The sequence below is a fragment of the Balaenoptera borealis genome (genome assembly GCF_965194805.1).
Source record: "Balaenoptera borealis genome assembly, chromosome: 12".
Lineage (NCBI taxonomy): Eukaryota > Metazoa > Chordata > Mammalia > Artiodactyla > Balaenopteridae > Balaenoptera > Balaenoptera borealis.
Genome location: NC_138869.1, coordinates 4,694,440 through 4,710,789, shown reverse-complemented (window position 1 = coordinate 4,710,789; position 16,350 = coordinate 4,694,440). Strand labels below are relative to the sequence as shown.

The following is a 16,350-nucleotide window of genomic DNA, read 5'->3' as shown; positions in this document are numbered from 1 at the left end:
CCCGCCCCAGGCCAGTACCAGTTGCTCTTCCAGGTGTGGCGCACGTCTGCGTCGTGGATCTGGTGCTGGTCGGCCTGCTCGTCCAGGAAGTCGAACATGTACTTGATGGCCAGCGGCAAGGCCGAGCCCCGGTGCGCCGTGCTGAAGATGGTCTCGAAGAGGTCGTCCACGAACTTCTGCAGCGTGCCCTGTGGGGGGGCAGGGCGCAGCTCCAGGGGCTGCCCCGGCCCCGTGTGACCCGCCCAGGCCCCCTCCCTCCACCCACCTTGGTGGCCAGCAGCCGCGTCAGGTAGATCTCGGAAACCATCTTGCTGCCGCGGTCGCCCTCGCGCTGGTCCAGGTGGTCGTGGTTCTTGACCAGGTGCCACAGCTTGGTGCCGCTCTCCAGGTCGGGCGTGATCATGGGCGTGCGCGAGCGCAGGCTGTCGGGGCTGCTGGCGGTGCGCAGCATGCTCTCTGCGGGCACGGCGCCGTCAGCTGCTGCGTCCCGCCCCCGCCCGCCCGGCGCCCTGGGCAGGCAGCTCCCCTGTGTGAGCCTCACTTTCCCCCTCTGAAAGCTGGGGTCGTCCGCCCCTACCTCCCTGGGTTTCTGGGGACGGTGCTGCCCGGGGAAAGGCCGAGTGTCCCCGGGACAGGCTGGAACCGAGCCGTCCCAGGCTGCCACAGCGGCGCCCAGAGAGGCGTTCTGCCCAGGTCAGTGGTCTGCCCGTTGCCCCCGCCGGCCCTCTGCCCCCGCTGGCCCTCTGCCCCGCCGGCCCTCACCGTATCTGCTGAGGGACTTGGTGAAGGTGGACGAGTTGGAGATATTGTAGGCGGACGTCTGCTTGGGCACCAGGGCCACCAAGGACCCATCCGTCACCTACAGGCAGGGGGCCGGGTGACGCATGACCCACCACCCGCGGCCGGTCTCTCACCTGGGCCTCAGCCTCCCCCCCAACCCTGGGCGACCCCACGTGTGACCGTGCCCTCTCCTCCTGCAGCTTGGCCCCCACCCCTGCGCCCCGTCGTGGGAAGAGGGGCGCGAGCCGTGGCCGCAGGTCGGGGGTCACCTGGTAGTGCGCCAGCGTGTTCAGCCTCTTCCAGTCGTTATCGATCTTGGTGGTGACGTCCTCATCCTGCAGGATGATGCGGGCCATGCGGCCCTGGCGCCACTCTGAGGAGGAGGGGAGCGCTGGAGGGGCAGGGCGGCCGGCAGGTGCTGCCCCGCTGCTTGCTCCCTCCATCTGGACAGGCCCAGAGGGCAGGGTCCCAGGGGCCCTGAGTGAAGGCCGGGCAGCGGAGGGACAGGCCCAGGCCAGAGCAGAAGCCCCACACCCCTGCTGCTGCCCAGCCCCTCTGGCAGGCCCCCGCCTGCCCAACGTTGGGCAGCCCAGCCCCACGTGGTGTGCCCACCTTCCAGAGCTCCAGGCCGGCCTCCTAGCCTGGCACTCAAGGCCTCCCTCCATCGCGGCCCCAGCCTCATCCACCAAGGGACCAGACCGGTCCAGCCCGGCTCTGCTCCCCTGGCCCTTCCTACTTAGCAGGTGCCCCTGCCCACGCCCCGCTCGTGAGCCATCTCGAGAGCCCCCAGCTCCAAGGGCCCACCTGCTTCCTAGAGCACACGGGGACCCCACCCCTGCCCCCACCGGCAGGGGTGCAGCCCTCTCAGTGCCACCCTGCTTCCACCACCCCGGGGAGCAGCCGACAGACCCAGCCTGGGTCACACACCCCTTCCCTCCAACCCTCCGGGCCAGCGCCCGGTGCTGGGACGACGCGACAGAGCCCCTGCCGGGCTCACCCAGGTCCATGTCCCCGGCCTTGGGCCGCTGGGAGTAGGGCACGCCCTTGTACACGGCGTCCAGCAGCTTCTCCTTGACCTGCGTCACCGTGTCGCAGTTCAGCCCCTTCACCGGCACCTCGGGCGCGTTCTCGTTCTCAGGGTTCACGCAGTTCAGGGTCTGCAGGTGGGCGGGCAGGGCGTCAGCCCCCTCCTCCTCCCTGGCGGGCGGGAGGGGCGGGGCGGGGCGGGGCGGGGCAGGGCGGGCGGCGCTCACCAGCGTCTTGTAGTCGATCTGCTGGCGGATGAGCTTGTCCTCGCTCAGGGAGTAGCGCGCCTCGCCCGTGATGGCGTCGATGGGGCCCTTCTCCATCTGCTGCTTGATGGCGCAGTAGAGCATGAAGAGCGGCTCTCCGGCGCACTCCTGGGGGCGGGTGGGCGGCATCAGGCCGTGCAGGACCCCCGGGCTGCGTCCCAGCCACTGCCCTGGGCCCCAGCATCTACACCGGCCCCCGCACGGAGAAAGGGCAACATGGCCAAATTTGAGAACCTTGGTTCCAAAGTCCAAGGAAGACCGTGAAAACCACTTCATGGCAGACCATCCCCCCACGGAGATGGGCATGAAAATCCCAGAAAAAAACCTCAGCAAAGGGACCAAGCGGGGAGGACCAAGGCCAGTCAACCCCGCCTGAAGCCTCGCCCGGTTCAGGCCTCGGTAGGACCACTGCCCCGGCGCCACTCACTGCCCAAAGCAGCCAGTGCTGCATGTGGATGAGGCGCAGGCCCCGGTGCCGCCCCCAGGGCCCAGGGGACCACAACGGGTGTGACCACCATCTATCAGATGGGGGGGCCCCCTCAGCCAGGACCCGCCTGCAGGAGAGGGCCGCTCCTCCCTCCAGAGCACGTGGCCGACGCAATCACAGGTGCAGACGCACTGACCCAGGGCAGGAGGCTGGCAGGGCGGCTGTCCGGGCACTCGGGGAAGGTCTGCGCTGCCCATCTCTGACCACATGCCGCCCCCCACCCCCACTGCAGCCACTGGGCGCGTCCCCACCTCAGGGCCTTTGCACCTGCTCCCCCTACAACGAGAACTCTCCCCCTCAGGTCTTCACTGCCCCTCCCAGACCCTACCCGACGTCCCTTTGTCAGAAAGGCTCTCCCGGGCCCTGGGCCGAGCCCCCTGGCCCTCACTGCCATCACACAGAGCCAGCCCTCTTAAATGGTCTTGTCTGCTTCCCTGCCGTTTCCCCTCTGGAGTAGAAGCTGCCTGCAGGCCAGGGCGTGCCTGGCCCCTCCCGCTACCTCCCCAGTGCCCAGCACGGAGCGGGCGCGTGGGGGGCTCTACAGATGCTGCTGGACAACAAACACCGTTAACAAACAGCTGTGGAAGGAGGGCTCCCGTCCTGACCCCCGGAGGGCTGCCCCAACTGCAGTGACCGAGCTGCTGCGTGCCCTGCACGGCTGAGTCCCCACCTCAGCCGGACACAGGCCCCTCTCGTCTCGGCCCCCCCCCCCCACGGAGCTCGGGAGTGAGTGTGGCCCAAGCAGGCAGCTGCCGGCCTGCTCCCTGGCCCACCAAGAGCGGCCCTGCCCAGAACCAGATGCTCCAGGCAGCTCGTTAGCCTCTGCGGTAATTAAAGAGACAGCTGCCAAGGAGCGGCAGTGAGCACAGGTCATCCCGAGACCCTCCAGCAACATGCCCACCTCTGAAATCGTTTCATCTGCAAACTTGGCTGCGTTACATCAGCTAGGACAGAGGCACAGCCACTAACAGCTGCCTCTCCCTGCAGACGCCACGAGACTTGCTCCTCTCGGAAGAAAAGGGGCACCTTAGGAGGTCAGAGGGTGAGGTTACACAGCAAATCACAAGAAGCCAGGATTCGAACCCAGACAATCTACCGCTAAAGCAGCTGGTCCTTAAAAGCCACGTGTCCTTACAGAACAGGCAGGCTGAGCAGGCTGTTCACGCTCGGCCTGGATGGCAGGCTCTGACCCACTCCCTCGGGCCCGCCCAGATGCCGGGAAGCAGGAACCAAGGAGCAGAGAGGCTCGGAGACGGGAAGGCCCAGAACCCAGCCCTTCCCTGCTGGGCCCATTTCCTGCACAGGGAGGAGGAGGACCACCTCGGTGTCTCAGGCCCAGCCGGAAGAAATGTGCAGAAACCGCCAGTGAATCTCCAAGCGCAAAGATGAGACAAGTACAGGCTGTTTGATAAATGTTAGAACAAGCCCTTCTCCACTTGGGAAAGAAAATCAAGTGAGATCCCTGCCTCACACCATATACTAACAGAAAACATTCCTCAGCATAACACAGGAGCTGTAAATGACAGAAAAGTTAAAAAATTCTCTTGGGACTTCCGTGGCGGTCCATTAGCTAAGACTTCACCTTCCAATGCAGGGGGTGCGGGTTCGATCCCTGGTCGGGGAGCTAAGATCCCACATGCCTCAAGGCCAAAAAACCAAAACATAAAACAGAAACAATTCTGTAACAAATTCAACAAAGACTTAAAAAAATTCTCTTAATCTTCCAAAAGAAATAACCACCCCCAAAACACGCACAAGATAAAAACATACAAGTCAAGATAAAAATAAAAGTGGTTGATCAGACAAACGAAAGGTGACAACTTATTAAAGAAACAGCTGCTAACACACCAAGCAGTCTGCAAGAATGGAAAGGCCAGTGGGGGCAGGTCCTGTCCACGGCTTGGGCAGGTAAGACTCAGAACGATGAACAGGGGCAGCCTCTCTCGCACGACAACCTGGCAGCGCGTATTCAGACGAAAAATAAGCCTGATCACCATCACTCTTCTGAAACCCACCTGAGCTTTGACATGGCAAGCAAAGGTCCCCAGGTCAGGATGCCAGCTGCAGGACTGTCCGGGGAAAGATCAAGCTCCCCTGAATGCCCGTATTAAGGAACATTATACAGCTGTTAAAAAGAATGGGACACCTGTCTCTGTCCTGACTTGCAAAGATGGCCACAGCGGGGGATGCCCGGTACAGTGCAAAATGCACGGCACCAAAGAGGAAAAACCCCACACTGAGGAAAACGTACGACACTAGGACTTCTTCTCACCATCACAAGCACAGTCTGTTTAGAGATATTTGCTTCAGTGCAGAAACCAGCCTGGGGACACACACCCAAACAGATGGTCGTTACCTCCAGAACTTGGGGTGGGGGGCTCAGCTCTGCCGTTTAGGGGCACTACAGAGAGCATGGATTACCTCGCTAGTTAACTTTTTTTCCTAAAGAGAGCGAGGAATGAAAAGGATCTGCGTTGTTGAAAACTGGCTTGTGGGCTGCTAAAAAGAAAGGCGCTACCAAACCAGGAGGAGGCTTGGGGGAACCTTAACCGCGCGCTACCAGGTGAAAGAAACCAATCCGAAAAGGCTACACCCTGCACGATCCCGACCGTAGGACATTCTGAAAACGGCAAAACCATGGAGGCAGTGGAAAGATCAGTGGTTGCCAGGGGTTGGGGGGAGGAGGGACGAACAGGTAGAGCACAGAGGGTTTGTAGGGCAGTGACAACGACCTGTACGACACCATGATGGAAACGTGCCGTTACACACTTGTCCAAACCCACAGAACACACACCACCCAGGTGAGCCCCAGGGCCAACCACAGACTCTGTGTGATGCTGATGTTGGTATAGAGTCACCAACTGTGACAAATGGACCACGCTGGTGGGGGGCGTGGAGGGGGGGGGCAGATGATATTTGGGAAATCTCTGCACCTTCCGCTCGACTTTGCCGTAAACATAAACCTGCTCTAAAGTGTAAAGTCTGTCTAACACACGTACACGCTCAGCCCGTGGCACAGGGAACCCAGCGGCCAGTGCCAGGTCCCCTCCTGGAGCCGTGTGGGCAGCAGTCCAGCCACGCCGCGTCCCTGCCTGGCGTTTCCTGGTCTGCAGCGAGAGTGTGTGCACCTGACCCCACTCAGCCTCTCGGCCGGGAACCCGCCGGGGACGACGGGTGCCGGGGGCAGCTCCGCCGCGGGCTCCCAACACCCTGCCCTGCCCTCCAGGCTTCCCTCAGTCCTGCTCCCTCGGCCAAGCCTGGCTCCCTCCCTCCTTCCACTCTCCCACCCGTCCTGTGGGCAATGCCCGATGCCACGGCACCCTCAGCCTCTGCCAGCTGCGTCCTGCACGGGCCACGTGCCCGGCCCGGGTCCTCAGACAGAGCCGTCAAAGCAGGCCTTCTCTGAGCCCGCTCCCCCAGGTCCGCAGAGACGACTTAATGAGCACGTGACCAAGTCACGCGGTCTGCAAACCAGTGTGCTTTACAGGAGAGGCACGGCTGTTACTGCCACCCGTCCTGCACGACAACGTCGTCGTACTCTGGGCGTCGCTGTGCCACCACCCACTGGGTGAGCCCCACCCCGCCCGATACCCTCCTCTCTGGACCTCGCGCCCACCTCAGGGCCTTGGGTCCCCGTCGGGCTACCTCCTGCCCCTCCTCATGCTCTCATCTCACCGCCCCATCCACACTCTCACGCCCCCGTGGACACCGCGCCCCCTTCCCCATCTGCGCCCCTCAGCCCAGCCAGGACTCCGTCCTGAGCACTCTGAGCCGCGGCAGCTGGGCGCAGCATCCTGAACGGAGGACGGGAAGCCCCCCGCCATCCCCGGCTCGGGACACTGCCGGGAGCTGAGCCTGCACAGCCACACGGCCGCCACGGAGATCAGACCCAGGCCGCCTGCGTCACGAGGCTCCACGGCCCGCTCCCTCGTCCACCGTGGAGCGCTAAGCAGGGGCCACCGTGCGAGGACCGGGCCCGGCTGCCAAGCCTTCGGGTTTTTCAAGGGAAGCCAGACAGACGTCTGGGTCTGACGACCTCCCAGTTCTAAAATGCAGGCGGCCCATCTAGCTGCTCACGGCCCTGACAAAGTCCACCTGGACCCACGTCTAGCCGGCCTGCTGGCTGTACCGGTCCGAGGACAGTCTGGCTCCCCAAGGCCTGTCTGGGGGTAGGGGCTCTCCCGCCCGAGAAGGAATTGTCTGGGCAACGACAGAGGAAGCCCAGGCAGCTGCCCGCCTCCTCACAACGGGGCCAACAGGACCCACCCCCCCGGGCGCCTCCTCAGGCTGGCCCAGGGCCAGCTGCTGGACACACACACGCCCCTGCCCGGGTGCTCCCTCTGACCTCAGGTCTGGGCCACAGGCACTGCACGAGCCCCACCGGGGCCTGGACGCACAGCCCAGCTCAGCCACATGCAGCTGCGGGACCCACGTCAGACCCGGTCGTCCAGCCCTGCCTCGGCGGCTGAGTGAGGACAGGACAGCCTCCACAAGGGGCAGGGAAGAAGCTAAAGGACAGACGCGAGCCGGGGGCGGTCCCGCCGAGGCCCTGGCCCCTTCGTGCCTCTCGGCTGAGGCCCCACCAGCCGCCCCTGGCCCCCCACCCCCGCCGGGGCCCCCTGGGGCCCACCCACCTTGAGGAATTTGTACAGAAGGAAGGTGAACCAGTTGGTCAGCATCTTCTCTGCCACCGACTCAGTCCTGGGAACAGAACACACGCAGGGGCGGCCTCAGTCCTATAGCCAGGCCCGCCCACACCACCGCCCTGCCACCCCACCCTCCCCAGGGCCAGAGGTCAGGCCTCGGCCTCAGAGCAGGTGTCGCCTTGCGCCGAGGGGTCCCAGACAAGGCCAGTCCCGGGGTGGGTCCCCAGAACTGCGGCAGCAGCGCCCGGGCTGCGCCGGTGGGCACGCTGTCGCAGGGGCAGGCACGGGGCGCAGACTCACCGCCGCAGCAGCAGCTTCGGGTGGTTCTTGCTTTCCAGGTTCTTCTCGATGAGGTCGGACAGCAGCTGCTTGAGCACGCCCGTGGCATACTCCATCTCGCCCTGCAGGGCCGTCATGACGAGCGAGGCCACGTTGCCGCGGTCCCGCATGGAGAAGCTGCGCTGGGCCTCCAGCGTACGGATGAAGGTCAGCAGGAAGTGCTTCTTGGTCAGCAGCTGCCCGAACAGTGTCAGCGACTTCTCCACGTTAGCCTGCACCTGGGGGGCCGCGGGCCTGCTCAGACCTCAGAGAGCACCGGCCCCTGCTGGCTGAGGGGCCGTCTAGGCCCGGTACAAAGGGCAGGTCACCCTGAGGGTCCCTGAGCCGCAACTGTCCTAGCAGAATGCGTGTGGCCTGGCAGCTGCGTGAGAAGCCGCAGCAGGCAGAGGCCCGGGGCACAGCAGCGTGCGGGTGCAGAAGGAGGGCCTGCTCCAGCCACCCTCTGTGCGGCCCAGCTCGTCCAGCGGGCACCAGGAGTGCCCGTCCACAGTCCCTCACAGCCAGCACCAGTGCAGAAACCACCCTCCCCCTTCACGGAAGACACTCAAGTGCAGAAAGGGGAGCAGCGTGTTGCGGCCACACAGCACAGAGGTGGGAAAGCGGGGATGGAACGACAGGTACGGCTGGTTCCAGGGCCCTGCTCACTCTTATCTGCCCCGAGGCTTGTCATGGCATGACACAAGGGCTCCCAGCCCAGGCAAGACAGGTGACAGGTACCAGGTAGAACACACAGTCACAGCTAAGAGAACAGTTGGACCAGCACGGCAGACGGCAACGCTGGGAGAGACACCCGATGGCGGATGGGGAAGCCCCAGCGTGGCAGACATCCCAGCAAACAAGCAGGCAGTGAGCAGCCCAGGGCGCCCTGGGCCCGAGCCAGCGCGACAGGAAGGCCCGCTGAGGTGCAGCTCGAGAGGGAATGTCCCGCCAACACAGCCACGGGAGGGGGTTGGCTCCCCAACACCCGAGGGGTGCAGGATGCGACACACACCCCCACCCCCGGGGAGCACAGCAGAGCAGACTCGCTGAGCCCCTGCCCGTTCCGAGCTGGGGGGCCCGGGCGCCTGGCCGGCTACTGGGGAGCCCGGGAGGACGTGGGTGCCAGGCGCCTTCCCCTCGGCAGGCTCGGGGGCCGCATCAGCCGCGCAGAGCCCGGCTAAGCGCCCGCATGGCAGCAGCCCCCCGGCCCAGTGAAGCTTGGCACCCGGGCCCACCCAGGAGCCAGGCCGGAGGAGCTGCAGGTGGTATGCAGTAGACTAGGGGCCCAACGAAACAGAGCTGGGCCCTGGGGAGCCCAGGCTAAGAGTGGTTTGCTGGGGCGAGGCCCCCCACACCCGGCCCCCCTCCCGGCAGGCTCAAGCCCGGCCCCAGCACCCAAGGAGCCCCCGCAGGCAGAGGCAGCGGTGAACCCCAGCCAGCAGCTCACCTCCATCTCCTTGAGCACCGGGTGGTCCTCGATGCCGGGGAAGAGGACCCGCATGGCGTACGTGCGGTAGTCAAGGAACGGGATGCCAGCACCGTCCAGGTCGTTGGTCAGCTCGTGGATGTCCGTCTGCAGCTCCGCAAAGGCTGCGGCCAGACGAGGTGTCACGGCAGCTGCCCCGCCCCCCAGCACCCCCCACTCCCCCACACACACTCAGGGCCCCCCAGCACCCCCCACTCCCCCGACACACACTCAGGGTCGGGCCAGCCCCTGGCTCTGCCAGTCGCCAGCTGGGTGAACTTGAGGAAATTCCTGTGCCTCGGTTTCCCCAGTCCTGACACAGAGGCTGAGCCCTCCGCCCCTGAACTGCTGCAGAATTCACCAAGACGAGAGCAGAGGCGGTGCCGGGATGGGGCTGAAAGGGGCCTCCACGTCCCGATCAGGCAGCAGGGGCCAGAGCAACTGTGGCCCCCTGGCTCCGGCCACTGGGGAAGAGCGGGGATGAGGCTGGCTGGGAAGGGGCAGAGCCCTGCACGCCAACAAGAAAGCCCTCACAGCTCAGGCCAGGGGCCCCTGACACGCCCGCCCGCTCAGGGCGGCTCCGCTGCTTTCAGGACATTCCAGAGCCGTGAGGTGTGAGCCCTGCGGCAGCCCAGGGATGCGCTGTCTGGTCAGGAGCCAGAGGGGCACTGGGGATGCCAGGAAGGTTTCACGGGAGCCGGCCCTTCCCCCCCCCGGCACTGCTGCCTGGAGTCTGGCCACCTCCACCTGGCCGGCCCTGGGGGCCCGCACACACGCTGCCAGATACAGGCATCACAGGTCAGTCCAGACAGGACGGGCAGACGGTTGTCCTTGTCCCAGGAAGGCCCAGGCCGCTGCCTCCCACCCAAGCCCCCAACACGTGCCGGAGCCCCTCGGGGGGCAGTCTGCCAGGGACCGAGGGGGCGCTGGGACACGGGCCTTTGTCTCAGGACGGGCCGGGGTTCCGGGCAGACCGGACACCCGAGGCCAGTGGAATTAGTGACCACCCAGAGCCAGGCCTGTTAGGCACGAGGCCCCCCAGTCAGGGCTTCCGACCCCGCCCAGCCCCCTGCCCTCGTCCCCAAACGGGACGACGCCTGTCGTCTGCCCCAGGGCTGCCAGCGTTCACTCGCGGACCCTGCAGGACACTCACGGCCTCCCCAACCCCGGCACCTGACACGCCAGGCGCCACCCGCGCTGCTCTGTTCACCCCTCGTGACAGCCCTGGACCCCGACGGGACTCCCAGAGGCACAAGTGAGCCGGGGCTCAAGTGGAGCCCCCCCGCCTCCAGCTGGCTGGGGGCACCCAGCCCTGAGGCCCATCTCATGCCAGCCCGAAAGGCCAGCCGGGCTCGACAGAGGCCAGCACAGGCACAGGCTGCTGCCTGGAGCCCACACGGGCACACGGGAGCTGAACCCCCAGGGCCCCCGCGGCCCCGGCCTGGGCACCCACCACTCAGCGCCTACCTGCTGGCCTCCCAGCAGCCGCGACCCCAGTGCTCAGCACCGGCGGCTACGGCAGCATCTGCTCCACGGGCACCAGCCTTGGGCCTGCTGGTCTCCCGGACACATCGGTCCCCAGGGACAGCTCTATTCCAGCTGGAGGCCACCATCCTGGCCCTTCCCACCCACCCACCGGCCCACCGTTCAGATTTCCGACGCCGCCCGCGGCCCCTGCCCTTCCCACTCCCTGGGCCGCCCCCATCTGCCCTTGGGGCCCACCTCTCGGTCGGGAGCTCCCGGAGGAGCAGGCTTGGGGGAAGGGGGCATGTGACCAGGTGTGGGGACGCCGCCGAGCCTGCCCCCTGTGGCCGTCCTAGCACCACGGGGAGGGGGAGCCGCAGAGGAAGGGGGTTCCTGAGAACGGAGTGAGGGCCTGGCTGGGCCCCAGACCCCGGCGAAGCCTCCCCGCCGAAGCGGCCTGAGCTGGTTTGCGTCACGTGCACCCCAGGGCGAGACAGACACACCCCCGAGCGAGCGCCCCGAGAGCAGAGGCAGCCCAGGCCCGGGTCTGGGTGCGCACAGGGCGGCTGAAGACAGGGCCCCTGCCTCAGTGCCCCCCACCGGCCGCCGGAGGGAACCAGCCGTGCCAGCACGTGGACGAGCAGGGCCCACAATCCCCCGGGGAAACGGCCCCCCACCCGGAGCGGGCAGGCCCAGCGTCCCCGCACCTGGTGCTACGTCCGTTCCACAGAGGAGGAGACGGAGGCACAGAAACGTCGTGTGCCCACCCGGGGTCCCACGGACAGGCTGGGACGCAAAGGGGGCTCTCTGGGCAGAGCCTGTGCTTCAAGCAACACCCCGTGATTGCCCCCGGTCAGGCCCCTGCCCAGCCCCCGGACCGAGCCCGGCACAGCAAGGCCGTGCGGAAGGTGGTAAAGGGAGAGGAGCTGGCAGGCAGCGCAGGCCCAGGTCAGCGAGCTCTGCACCCCCAGCACCCCCCGACCCTGGACGCCTCCCCGCGGCTCCCACCCACCTTCCTTGCACTCGAGGGCCACGCGGGACTCCAGGTTGTCCATCTGGAGCTGCAGGCGCTTGAGGGTGCGGTCGGCGTCCCGCGACTTGCGCTTGTAGGCGATGAGCACGGCCACGATGACCAGCAGCAGGAGGCCCCCGCCCCCGCCGATGCCCACGATGGCGGGCAGCGTCAGCAGGCTGTCCGAGTACACCTGCAGCACCCCCGGCGAGAACTCGAAGCCGCCGGCCCGGACCTGGGGGTGCAGGCCACTCAGGGGGCGCCCCCGCCCCGCACGGTCGGCGAGGTGGGGGCGCCGGCACCCGGGGCAGACGCTGGGCCCGCCAGGGGCACCAGGGACGGGCTCCCTCTGGGTGGGAGGCAAGTCTGGGGCTTGCTCGGAGCAGGGGCTGCCCTACATGGGGCCCAGCGGGCCGGAGCTGCCAGGACACGCGGACGCACCGTGACCTTGTGCTGCCCGGTGAGGTTGGGCGACTCGCAGAGCAGCTGCGTCTCCGACACGGTGAGGGCGCAGGGCGTGGAGCCGACGAGCACCGTGTAGTTGAGCCGAGAGTTGCCGGGCGCTGGCGGCAGGAGGTTGCGGCCCTGCGGGGCAGCACGGGGTGAGCGGGGGCTGCGCCGGCCCCCCGCGCCGGCCCCCACACGAGCCCCGCCCCACCGAGCAGCCCACCTTGAGGATGAGGGGCGAGCCGGGCTTCAGCTCCAGGAGGCCGGTGGGGCTGAGCGGCTCCAGCACGGGGTCCGGGTAGTAGACGAAGGTCGAGGCGTTGAGCACCAGCAAGGCCCGGACGTCGTCCATGACAAAGCCCAGCTCGTCGGGCCGCTCGCCCAGCTCGGGCGGGCTGCGGGCAGGGTTGTCCACCGACGGGGCCCGGCACACCATGGTGGTGTCGTTGTACACTAGGCAGCTCTGGGGACGCAAGACAGGGACACCGGGCTGGCTGACCCGTGCAAAGCCAGGCTGTGACACTGCGGGGCTGCGGCCACGCCTGCACACGGCCCCCACCCCTCCCAGGGCCTCCAAGTGCAGCCGGGATGGCAGGAGCTGCGGGGGGCAGGGCCCAGTGAGGACTCACGTTCTCCCTCTCGACGCCTCCGTACTTGGCCCGGATGCGGGGTTCGCGGACGGTGGCCAGGTTGGTGCCCGTGACCGTTAGGAGGGTCCCTCCGCTAAAAGATGAGGGAGATGGAAATCAGGGGTGGAAGTTCCGGGGCCCTCTGCCCCGGCCCGGCACAAATGGGAGATACCAGACACACCACCTGGCTCGCTGCAAGACAGCAAGCGGGTTAGTCTCTCAGCACCACGTTTGGCGGCAGGACCACAGGAGGGGGAGCGGAGGGCCTGGTGCAGGAGCCCCACACCTGGTGCTGGTCTTTGGTGGCTCAGGACAGGGGCGTGGGACTCAGGGCGGGCGGGACGGGGTTCGGGGGGGACTCCATGGGCAGGAAGGGGATCGGGGGGCTCAGGGAACCTGGGATGGGGGTCGTGGGGTTCAGGGCGGGAGGGACGGGGTTCGGGGGGAACTCAGTGGGCAGGCAGGGGATCGGGGGGCTCAGGGAACCTGGGATGGGGGTCAGGGGGTTCAGGGCGGGCTCCCACCTGTTGATGCTCCACTCGGGGTCAATCCTCAGGATGGTGGGGTCCTCGGTGTAGTTGTATTTGACCTCGGGATTGGTGAGCTGAGCGCGGTTGATGTTGATGACGATGGGGGCACTGCCGGGGCTCTGCCCGGGGGGCGTCAGGCATCGGATCTCCCGGGAATTCCTCCTGAGGACGCAGGTGCTGGAGCTCACCTCCAACGCCACCGAGCGCCCAGGCTCCACCACCAACAGGCTGAGCGCGAGTCACCAGCCCGCCCGCTGCGTCTGCCTACCTGTGGCACAGGCCACAACGGGCCTGTCTCCAGGCGGGGCCCCCTTCCCCGTCAGCCCCTGCGAGGGGCCAGGTGCTGTCTGTGCCTACCTGGGCCGCAGCCTGGCCCTCTCCCCGGACGCTGCCCTGCGTGGGCGGGAGGCGTCCTAGGCTCAGCGTGGCTGCCTCCCCGGCTGAGGGGGGCGGGTCCTGCCTCACCAGCTCGCTGCCCAGGTGGCCCCCACCCCCGGCTCCGCCTCCTTGGCAGCGTCAACCGGCAAGCCTGCCCGCGCCCCAGCTTGCAAGAGCCTGGCCCACGGGTGCAGAGAGCAGGCCTGCCGGGCGGGAAAGGGCTCACGGGGCCTCAGAGCAGCCGTGCAGCGGCCCCATCAGTCACCCGGGGAGGGCGGGCAGGATGCAGCCGCAGGGCCCCTCCACGGGCTGGGCTCCTCCACGGGCGGGACCCACGGCTTCAACGTCCTGGGCGGGCTGGAGGGACGCACACGACACACGTACCCCCCCGCCCCCATCATCCCTGATCTGAAAACAGGCTAATCGTGGGCCTGGGCCGTGAGTGGGTGAAACGAGCTGGCGGGGCTGGGGGCGCTGGGTCCCCCCCCAGGGCAGCCGCCGGTCACCGCCTGCACCTGCCCCATCCCCTCAGTGCCTTCACCACAGCCGCCAGGCCCGCGCACAGCAGGCTGCAAACACCAATAATTAGTCTGATGACAGGTAATTACTGCAGGAAAATATTTAAAGGCCCGCTCCATTATCATCCCTAATCTAAAATTATCCACTTCAGGGCTCCAGGCTTTTGATAAGTTTTCCTTTCTCCCTCTTAAGAATTTTTCTAAACGCGCTTCTCATGTTTCACGGGACTCCCCCAAAACCCAGGGCAGAGCGGCTGTGCCCGCCCCTCAGACCCAGGCCCCACCCACCACCCTGCCCTCCCGCTCCGGGGTAGCTTGCCCGTCTCCATGGTAACCTTCTCCGCCTCTAGGTTTCCATAGCGATCACCCTAGCCCAGCTCTCCACAGCCCTCCAGCTTCCCAGGCGATGGGAGGGGGCACCAGCCATCTGAACCAACCACCACAAGGGGAAGGCAGCCTGTGCCTGGGGTCCCCGCTCCCCGTCCGTCCACACCCCGTACCAGGAGAAGGAGCAGGGCCGGCCGCCGACAGACACAGCCACGTCGCTGCCTGCGTTCAGGTGGCTACCCTCGATGCCGATCCAGGTGCCCCCCGAAAGGGGCCCTCGGGCAGGACTCACTCGGTAGAAGGTCGGCGTCTAGGGGGAGAAGGGACCTGCTGGAGCTCCAGGGAAGCGCCCGCATCTCCAGCCAGGCCCAGGCCTGCGCTCACTGGGTGTGAGACGTCGCCCAGAGGCGGGGCCCACGGCGCACGGGGGCCCTGGCGGCGACGGGGGAGGGGGCGGGGGCCCATCACTTGAGGCTGCCCGTGGCCCGGGCCAGCCCCCCAAGCGAGCCCTCAGGGCCCCCGTGGCGGCGGGAGCAGAGGGCCAGGCGGGCGGGCTTACCACAAAGGTGAAGCGCTTGGGCGACAGGGCGCGGTAGTGGGGGGAGCAGTCCCGCACGCACACCTCCACCAGGGCGTCGTGGGCCCGCACCGCGCTGGCGTCCCCGATCTCGCAGACGATCCTGCGGGCACGGGGGGGCCTCAGCAGCTGTGGGCACCAGGCCCCGCCGGCTCCCCCCGCCCCGCCGGCCACACTCACTGCTCAGCGCTGATGTACTCGCTCTCCACGGGGCTGCACAGCACCTTGCCCACGCGCACGCCCAACCGCACGTCCTCAAAGCGCAGCCCCAGGTTCTCGCCCGTGATGGTGAGCCGCGTGCCTCCCTGCCGCGGGCCCGTCTCAGGGGACAGCTGCGGAGGCAGAGGCTGGGACGCGGGCCGGGCGTTCGGAGCACCCCCGACGCCCCCCAGGCCCGGGAGCCCTGCCCACCTTGAGGACCTTGGGGTCGGCGCAGCGGCTGCTGCCGTGGCGGGCGTGCATCCAGGCAGCGGGCGAGTCCGCGGGGCAGTGGGGGCGCAGGGAACAGCGGCGCTCGGCCACGCACCAGCCGCACTCGAAGCGAGGGTCGGCCTTGAGGCAGAGACCGCAGCTCTCCCGCAGGGCCGGGCACTTGTACAGGTGGGCTGCAGGGAGGGGGTGGGCGTCAGCGGCCACCCTCGGCCCCGCCCCCCAGCCGCCCCACCCAGCCGCCCCGCCCAGCTTACCCTGGATGTTCTGCGGGTTGTCGATGACGAAGTGGCCGTTCCACACCACGGACAGGTTCACGGGCAGGTCACTGACGTCGTTGCCCTCGTAGGAGTACTGCGGCGGCAGGAGGAGCCGTCAGGCCACACGGCCCGAGCCCGGGCCGCTCCTCAGGGCCTGTGTGTCCCTCGTGGCCACCTGCGGGACCGGCCGCTGGGGGCCCGGGCTCAGCAGGGCGGGGTCTGGGGGCCAATCTGGAGGCAGACTCCCCACGGCGCTGCCCGCCTGTGGAGGGGGCTAAGCGTCTGCTGCCCCACCCGGGTCCCCCTCTGCACAAGCACAGCCACGGCCCCCAACCTCCAGCAGCTACGGGGGCACAGCCTCCAGGGTGAGCCCCCGCCAGGAAACCAGGACTCCCCGCACCCCTTGGACACATGTCAGGGTTGCTCTGTGAACCTCGGCTTCGTCTCCAAACGGGCTCAACGAGCCCCCCTCCGGGACTGCCCTGAGGTGCGAGACATGTGTCCCCTGTGCCCTGGCAGCCCCAACCCCAGGCTGGGCTAGGCTCAGGGACTCAGCCCTCCCCGGACGCCCAGCTGTGTCCCACTTTCTGCAGTTGAAGACCTGCGCTCCACCCCAGGGCGATTCATCATCGTCTTATCTGCAGGAACGTAATTGGATCCTATCAAACTCCCTGACGCTCTCTTCTCCCTTCACACAAGAGCTGCAAGAAAGATAAATGTGGGCCTGGGGGGGCGGGGGTGCAGGGACAGAGGTGACAGGCTCGGGGATGGGGGAGAAACCGAGAGACAGC

The 16,350-nt window shown here is 67.1% G+C and overlaps 1 protein-coding gene across 1 annotated transcript in view; it reads right to left on the bottom strand.

Annotated features, from left to right (window-relative positions):
- The window catches only part of PLXNA1 (plexin A1), a 46,628-nt gene that overhangs the window by 5,993 nt on the left and 24,285 nt on the right, over nt 1–16,350 (bottom strand). The window contains exons 11-29 of the mRNA XM_082345177.1: nt 15,557–15,653; nt 15,282–15,475; nt 15,051–15,202; nt 14,853–14,973; nt 14,467–14,603; nt 13,065–13,232; nt 12,541–12,634; nt 12,135–12,374; nt 11,906–12,049; nt 11,465–11,699; nt 8,971–9,113; nt 7,506–7,762; nt 7,194–7,260; nt 2,034–2,180; nt 1,778–1,937; nt 1,050–1,153; nt 763–859; nt 266–456; nt 19–188 (exon numbers count right to left, since the gene is read on the bottom strand). Coding sequence (XP_082201303.1) covers nt 19–188; nt 266–456; nt 763–859; nt 1,050–1,153; nt 1,778–1,937; nt 2,034–2,180; nt 7,194–7,260; nt 7,506–7,762; nt 8,971–9,113; nt 11,465–11,699; nt 11,906–12,049; nt 12,135–12,374; nt 12,541–12,634; nt 13,065–13,232; nt 14,467–14,603; nt 14,853–14,973; nt 15,051–15,202; nt 15,282–15,475; nt 15,557–15,653 — 2,918 coding nt within the window. The remainder of the gene's footprint in view (nt 1–18; nt 189–265; nt 457–762; nt 860–1,049; nt 1,154–1,777; nt 1,938–2,033; nt 2,181–7,193; nt 7,261–7,505; nt 7,763–8,970; nt 9,114–11,464; nt 11,700–11,905; nt 12,050–12,134; nt 12,375–12,540; nt 12,635–13,064; nt 13,233–14,466; nt 14,604–14,852; nt 14,974–15,050; nt 15,203–15,281; nt 15,476–15,556; nt 15,654–16,350) is intronic.